The 7,389-nt window shown below is 40.9% G+C and overlaps 3 protein-coding genes across 3 annotated transcripts; 1 reads left to right on the top strand and 2 right to left on the bottom strand.

Annotated features, from left to right (window-relative positions):
* Positions 1-1,593: 1,593 nt before the first annotated feature.
* On the bottom strand, positions 1,594-4,132 carry LOC131688748 (testis-expressed protein 10 homolog). Its single transcript, XM_058973233.1, has 4 exons — positions 3,833-4,132; positions 3,169-3,767; positions 2,227-3,114; positions 1,594-2,169 (listed from the first exon to the last, which is right to left on the bottom strand). Exons 1-4 carry the CDS (start codon positions 4,022-4,024, stop codon positions 1,806-1,808), a joined length of 2,043 nt encoding a protein of 680 aa, XP_058829216.1. The 5' UTR covers positions 4,025-4,132; the 3' UTR covers positions 1,594-1,805.
* A 24-nt stretch (positions 4,133-4,156) lies between these two features.
* Positions 4,157-4,727, top strand: LOC131688752 (protein PET100 homolog, mitochondrial). Its single transcript, XM_058973238.1, has 2 exons — positions 4,157-4,291; positions 4,351-4,727. The coding sequence occupies exon 2, from the start codon at positions 4,377-4,379 to the stop codon at positions 4,623-4,625; it is 249 nt and encodes an 82-aa protein (XP_058829221.1). The 5' UTR covers positions 4,157-4,291; positions 4,351-4,376; the 3' UTR covers positions 4,626-4,727.
* A 290-nt stretch (positions 4,728-5,017) lies between these two features.
* LOC131688751 (protein LTV1 homolog) lies at positions 5,018-7,071 on the bottom strand. Its single transcript, XM_058973237.1, has 5 exons — positions 6,881-7,071; positions 6,577-6,762; positions 5,750-6,513; positions 5,425-5,697; positions 5,018-5,366 (listed from the first exon to the last, which is right to left on the bottom strand). Exons 1-5 carry the CDS (start codon positions 6,881-6,883, stop codon positions 5,111-5,113), a joined length of 1,482 nt encoding a protein of 493 aa, XP_058829220.1. The 5' UTR covers positions 6,884-7,071; the 3' UTR covers positions 5,018-5,110.
* Positions 7,072-7,389: the final 318 nt, after the last annotated feature.

The raw sequence follows: 7,389 nt of genomic DNA, 5'->3' as shown, positions 1-7,389 counted from the left end.
TGAAACGGATCGGATTGGTGTAAATAGTGCTTTATTTCGCAATAATCGAAGCCAAAGTAAACCAGCTTATCAAATTCTAATAATAAGAATCCGGTAAGTTCTTATTTTGGCATCATTTTTTGCATAGCTTTTGCTTACCTTTTTTATTAACGTCCGAAAAATATTTTGGACATAAAGTTGAACCAAAAAACCTTTCACTGCCACTACTTCAAAGCTAGGAAAACTACTTTTTTTATATTTCAGCTCACAATCCGGACCGCACGCACAAAACAAAATTTACAACATGGCGGAACTAAACGGCACGAATATTTTGTAGAACGGATTCTACACGAGAAAATAATATTGTCAATAAAAATACTGACGCAACCGATTCGATCCCATTTAAATTCAATGGCATCAATATTTCTACAGTGCGCTTTGTTTTATTGACAATATTATTGCACTCACACATAAACACAAAGAACCGGTAAGGCGAAATCGGCGAAATTGACATTTCAATTATTTTAACCCCAACAGATGGTGCTCATGCGAGTTGGACAGATCCCACAGGATGCGCACAAAAATCTGGCAGGGCTGCTAGACCACGGCATAGCAGAAACATAGCAGAAATCCCACTGAGACGTCCAAAAAATTGTTTCAAAATCGTTCAACACGGGTCCAACGATGGACGTTCATTGAACGGTTATTTGGACGTTGTCCAAATTGGTCCAACGAACGTCCTTCATCGGACGATTTTGAAACCAACCGTTCTTAGAGGGATGTTTCTGCCAGCGCCACCCTCTAAGAACGGTTGGTTTCAAAATAGTCCAATGAAGGACGTTCGTTGGACCAATTTGGACGACGTCCAAATAACCGTTCAACAAACGTCCATCGTTGGACCCGTGTTGAACAATTTTGAAACAATTTTTTGGACGTCTCAGTGGGCAGTTAAACTCATTTCGGAACCGGTTCGGATTTCTTATGTGGTTTTCGTTTGAAGCGAAACTGAGTCAGTTCCTAACCCCAACTGCTGTCAAAATGTATGAACTGACAGCAGTTGGGGTTAGAACCTGACTCAGTTTCAGGTTCAAGCGAAATCGCCATTAATTGAGTCATTATGGAATCTAAATCAAATGCAACAACCGATTCCGACTCAGAATCGGTTGTTGCATTTGATTTGGAATCCATACTGACCCCATTCAGGATTCCGAATCAAATTCCGAATGGTTTGACCGGGTATTTGCTGTCTGGGACTAGAGCAGACAATCCAATGAAAAATAGGATCGACAGGATTTTAGTAGAAAAACTCTAGAAAGAGAACTGCAGAGACTCCATTTTGGGTCGATTGGATTCGCGTTTAGCTGTCAAAAAACGAATCCAATCGAACATTGCCTTTCCTGGACGTGTTGCCATACAATGCCGGGGCATACGTTGCCAAAAATGCTGTTTTTTTTCTCCGCAGTTCTCTTATTATGAGTTTTTCTAGATTTTAGTATGCTCTTGGCGCCTTGTGTCATATCTTCATTGGTGTTATACATACTTTACTTCGCCCCATATTACTATGTATATTAAAGTTATCAATAAAATGTCCATTAACTAAAACCAATAAACATAACAATAAAACATTTGTTTTTCATGCTGTTATGACTTCTGCAACATAACTAGTTTTCGGTCCTTCTCACGCATTGTCAATTCTCAATTGCGATCAATCGGATATCCAAGTTCTCTCGTATCGTCTATTAAGAAATTAGACTCATTCGCAAACCTGGGAAAAACTTCAAAATCAGCTCATACTAGTATTTTTTTCCGTTTATTTTAATCAAATTCTAACACTTCAAATACTTTAACCGCGATTGTAATGTACTCTGAAAATATGCTTTCATTCCATCGTTCAGTTCCATTTCCTTGACTCGTTGGCCCTCCAGCAGCCTTTCCAGCACATCGCGTTGTCCGATCCAGAAAATCAAATTGACTATCAGGACTTTTCCTTCGTTTTCGTACTGTTCATTGATCACCTTGATCAGAGACAGATTACGGACGATCTCTTCAACGTTCTCCTCCAAACTTTTCACGAATACGGCATTCTTCTGTTTCGCCAGACAGAGCAATGCTTTTAGGACATTCAAATCGATTGCCGGTTTCTTGAGTAAATTGGGAAGCATTTGTAACCACAGGGTGAAAATTTCTTGGCTACAAAGAATTGGTTGTAACTATTGAAAATAGGAATTAGTTGCTGAATAACCTTACCCATACTCGCGCCAGAGTCTATCGTTCTGAACTATGATATCGCAAAAGAGAATCAGTATCCGGTTTCTGGTTTCCTGTGGCAGTTTGGCTTGAATGTAAACCTCCAGCAGCGTTTTCAACAGCCCGCGAGTATTTTGATTAACCGTTACACAATTCGTTTCCAAAAGCATGTAGCGAAGTATTTTCAGTAACTGAGCGCTAAGCTCCGGTGAACGAAATTTCCATTGGCTAATGCAGCTTTCAACATAATTGACTACTTTATCATAATTTTTATTGCGATCGGACCGGAAATTTTCGTTTAGACAGCAATAGAAATAGCAGATGTTGAAATTCTGCTGGTAACACTTTTCATCCAAGTTTTGGGATTCGTCATTTTGAGGATGTCCTTTAGATCGAGACTTGTTCCCGGAAGCAGAAGCATTCTGATAGTAGGGGAATCCATTAAGGATATGATCATTGAAATGTTCTGCGTACTGCTCGCGAAGCCATTTAGTCATATCGAAGTTGTTAGTTTCTCGACCGTACAATACGACCAAATCCCACAGTTGGATGGCAATGTCCAGCAGCAAGTTCAACGTTGTTGCCGCTTCCTGAGAAAGGCCGTGCTCGGCCGAACTTCCTTGGCTGGCCGCCGGGCGAACTTCCAGCCAGGATTCGAACAACAGGGGCATTAGCATCTGTACGTAGGTTTTGAGCTTACGACCTTCGTCGATCTGATCCGATAGGGCGATCTTTCCTTCGCCTATTGATTTACGGAACAGAAACGGAAGAGGGCACGGTTCATGTAATCGGTAACGCACCAAAGAGAAGTTGTTTACGGAGTTGCTGTCATATACGTTGTTGACTTTGAAGGTGCGGTTCAAATTTAGGGACGACTTGGCCGCAAAGCTGAAAAAATGAGATTAGCGTTTTACATAAAAAGTGCCAAAGTTTTGAACCTACGGATTGTTATCATCTGCTGTATCCATCGGTTCCGGATCACCTCGTTCGTCATTCTGGTCAGCTAAGCCAATTTTGTGATCAATTAAAATCTTTAGCATACCAATCAGTCGCATCAGGACCCTAGTTCGCCATTTGGTATTGGTGGACTGTTTGTTCAAACTGAGCGTTAGAGTTCGTTCTGGTTTTGACTCATTTCTGAGTTTTGAAATCATGTCCAGGAATTGGGGGAAAATTTTATCTTTATTCAGCAGCACCAGTTGTGGTAAATACTGCAAATAGGTATCCAACAGAAGCAACGAATCTTCCTGAATTCTTGGTTGAATATGTGTCATGGCACAGCGCAGAAAGGACAGCAGAACATCAAAGAATGGAACCACGTTCTCCTGTCGGGCAGACGCAAACAGAAGAGCCAATGTTTTGTAGCAATCCCGGCGGACTTCCCGCTCCAGATCGATCGAAATGCTTGCCACCGATTTGATAGCAGCACTAAGATGTTTTTCCGTTACCTCGGTTGGAAGTTTTAAAAGTATCTCTCGTAGCCCTCGAAGTCCGTCGCATTTGGCTGTCTGATTGGTGTGTTTCAATTTGGCTAAGCAATCCTGTTTGCAAACAGATTTAAACTTGAACATGCGAAAATGGTAGACAGGACAGGACATCTACTCACCTTTACTGTTAAACTTCGGTTAGAAAGGACGGCCGCATCGGTCAGGTTGCGCTGTTTAATCTGATCCGGCAGTACGATTTTACGCACTTTGAAATTGGTTTTCGTAACATTCGTGCCTTTCGGAAGTTTTGCTCCTTTTAACTTGATTTTACTTTTCTCGGCTTTTTTAAACTTTCTAGAATTTCCTCCCATTTTTTGAAAACTTTTGAAATTGTTAGAAGAGAAACGAAACTGTGTTATTAACTTATCGTGGAATCAAAACACGCGGGCACGTGTGATTTGAGCTCGAGTTCTTGATCGATTATTAAACTAACAGCATTTGTGCTGTCAGTTTTACGAGTCGAAGTGGTCGAAGTCGAATGTCAAAAATTATCCAATTCCACACCTAGCCTATCCCGTAAATAATAAACATTGAAAACATTTTTATTCCAGTAGCATATTTTTATATAACTTGATAAAGTAAGTTTTTACCTTCCGTTATCGTTCAAAAATAATTTCACATTGCAATTTCATTACAGTTTCGCCAAATAAGACTTATCACGAAATGGGTGGATGGGCGCTAGAGGTAGGCAAGATGGCTTTGTACATGACCTTCCCGGTAGCGATGTTCCATTGGTTCAATCAGCCGGAGTATTTTGAAAAATGGGTGACCGAAACGAAACGACAGATCTACCCGCCGGAGAACAAAAAAGACCGAGAGGATTTGAACAATTGCATCCGATCGATACGCGAGAAAAGGGACATCGAACTACTAAATGCTTTAAAGGAGCTGGAGAAGCAGGAGAAGAAATAACTCCGATACAATTATTGCGATGACTTGTGAATAATTATTGACGTTATTGTAATATAAGTAGAAGGAATTATATAGAACTGTATGTATATTGATTGAAACTTACTTTAATCGAAGTTCTTTGACACTGAAGCCTTACATTTTTTACACTTAAATCTTGATTTGTCCTTTACAAATAATTAATTTGATAGAATCCTAAATCGCCCAACATTTATTCGAAAAAGGTCCTACTACCACAGACAGTCGACACCTAATGATTGAAAAAATACTTCTGGTTATTAGATATTAGATAGGGCTCAATACATAATTCACCGAAAACTAACATACTGTCTTCATTACCCACGACGACGTCCCCTATTTAGAGTACCCATAATATATTGAAATCCGAGAATCAATTACATATTTGAATCTATTTATTGATATATATTCAAACAAACACGTACAGCATAAATTTCCTCGAACAGATGAAACTTGATACCATCTTCTTTTCAAACAATCTTCACGCCAGCATTCGCTCGACTATTGAGCTGATTCATTTCCTGCTGTTTCTTCTCTTGCTTGAAAGCGGCTGTGTTGGCCTTCCGTTCTATCCTCCGTTCGTTTCGGTATTCTTTGAGCAGCTTTTTCCGTTCCCGTTTCTCCTCAGGCGATTCATCCTTCGGCCGTATCGAGAGTACACTCAAGGTTGAAATCACACTTCCGGCACAAAGCGACTTCGGGCCGGTGGCCGGTTTGGATACGACGCTGTAAATCAGAAATCTTAAGAAGAAACATTCGGGGCCGGATCATACCGAACGCTTACCTTTCTTCGTGGTCCAGCTTCGCTAGAGATTTTACAGTTAATTTTCCACTATCGGTCCCGAGAGCGTTCATGGGTAAACCGGTCTTCGGGTTGATGGTGATTTTGGGAACTGATTTTCGTTTTTTCGGTTCTTCAATCATTTTCGGATGGTTGTAGATGTTACTGTAGGTAGAAAGAATACTTTCGCAGTCCCACTTTTTCTGTGCTTCATCTTCGACCTCAAGTTCGACCATTTCTTCTTCGTCGGAAGATACTTCCTGCAGTTTCAAAATGCTAGAAAATCGAACGTAAATTATTATCCTTACATTATTATGCATGTCCCTACCGTTCTTTATCCCACTGCTTATCATAAGCTATATCGTACTTTTCATCCCGCTCCTTCCTGTACTGTTCCGCGTATTGCAGCAGTACGCCATCGTTAATATCGACATGTCCTTCGATGTCCTCACAATCCAAGGCCCCTAGCTCGGGATCATCGTACTGCTCGTAAAACTTTTCAAATCGATCATCCAACAGAGACAGCTGCTCATTCCTTCTGATCACGCTACTGCTCATAGAATATTCCGTGAATCTAGACTTTGTTTCCTCACGGTCAAATTTCAACGGACCCAAACCGTCAAGCTCTTCATTGTCACCCGACATCCCTGCCTCATTAGAATCTATATCGCTCCCATATTCTTCACCTTCGCTGTCTTCGCCAAACAAACCATCATCATCATCATCCATAGCCTCCCCATCGCCACCCATAGCCAGTTCCATAAAGTTATCCTCAAGCTGATTGACCGGATCATCGTGATTGAAGTCCTCGTCTAGTGCTGCCACAACGTCCGGGTCCCAATCCGGACGTGGTCCCGGTCGTTGTAGGGCTTTCTTTTTCATGAGACCGTCTTGCTCTTCGACTTCGGAGGCAAACACCGAACTCGGTAACTGAATGCTGACTTTTTCTGCGCCAGCCGTCTTGGAGGGCTGAACCGGTTCCCAGTACACCTCGTTCCGGCCAGGTTCACGCAGATGTTGCAAATAATCGTAATCATCGTCGAAGTAGATTCCAAATTTAGCCTGCTCGGTTCGGCGTTTATCCGTATCGATCTATATTTGAATGAAACATGTATTAGAATAATAAATATCGCTCCAGCATTAATACTATTTTACCTTCCCAGCGGAATTCGATGCCCTGGAAGCAACACCGGAAGCTCGTGGATCGTCTCTACTGGGCGCGGATACTGGTACCAGTACATGCTGGGGAGCATTTTCGTCCACAAATAGCGGATCCTGCTGGCTACGGTTCACGAGACGGAAAGTGACCGCTTTCTTTTTGTCAATGAACTTCTTTTTGCCCTGTTGTTTATACGATTCCGTGCATGGCCATAGCAAAGCAAAACACGACAGGCATTAAGGTTAGATTCGATATCAAATCGCAATAAAAGTGCCATATTCCAACAAATGTATCACTTACCATGTTACAGCTGTAATTCCGCCAAAGGGCGACTAGTTTCAAGTGAAAAAACCTACGAGTTGTTCCAAAATTACGAAGAAAACTTGAAAAATTTGTAATTTATTAAACACTCGTGTTTATATTATCGTAAAATTTGTTTTGAAAGAACTGCCAGCATTGTCAAAATAGCTTTGGTCGATTTTTGACCGGGGATCATGAAAAATAAACGTCCCATTAATGTACAATGTCAAAAACCTACACTGTTAAAGTAAAGTACCCAATAGGTAGCAATAAGTATTTGTATACCCAGTGGGTATTACACACTTATTTTCGATTTTGCCATTCGCCATAATTTTTTTACCGATCCACTCAGTATTTTGCGCAGAATATCTGATGCTTCCGCTATTTTTGTTTGAAATGACGAATTACGCTTATTCTGCTACCGTAAAACAGTTTTTCAAAATACAATTACCGATCTGGCTGTTATTGTTTACCAAGCAACTCCTAAATTTTGACATATATCAACAAAA

The sequence above is a fragment of the Topomyia yanbarensis genome, chromosome 3 (genome assembly GCF_030247195.1).
Source record: "Topomyia yanbarensis strain Yona2022 chromosome 3, ASM3024719v1, whole genome shotgun sequence".
NCBI lineage: Eukaryota > Metazoa > Arthropoda > Insecta > Diptera > Culicidae > Topomyia > Topomyia yanbarensis.
This window is presented reverse-complemented; position numbering and strand designations above follow the sequence as displayed.

Bases quoted from the DNA above. Each gene is read 5' to 3' on its own strand.
- LOC131688748 (XM_058973233.1), bottom strand. From the start codon at position 4,024: ATGGGAGGAAATTCTAGAAAGTTTAAAAAAGCCGAGAAAAGTAAAATC. The intron at 3,768-3,832 runs GTGAGTAGATGT...GTTTGCAAACAG, and splicing joins ACCGAAGTTTAACAGTAAAG to GATTGCTTAGCCAAATTGAA. The intron at 3,115-3,168 runs GTAGGTTCAAAA...TCATTTTTTCAG, and splicing joins ACAGCAGATGATAACAATCC to CTTTGCGGCCAAGTCGTCCC.
- LOC131688752 (XM_058973238.1), top strand. From the start codon at position 4,377: ATGGGTGGATGGGCGCTAGAGGTAGGCAAGATGGCTTTGTACATGACC.
- LOC131688751 (XM_058973237.1), bottom strand. The intron at 6,514-6,576 runs GTAAAATAGTAT...ATTCAAATATAG, and splicing joins CATCGAATTCCGCTGGGAAG to ATCGATACGGATAAACGCCG. The intron at 5,698-5,749 runs GTAGGGACATGC...TCGATTTTCTAG, and splicing joins AAGCAGTGGGATAAAGAACG to CATTTTGAAACTGCAGGAAG.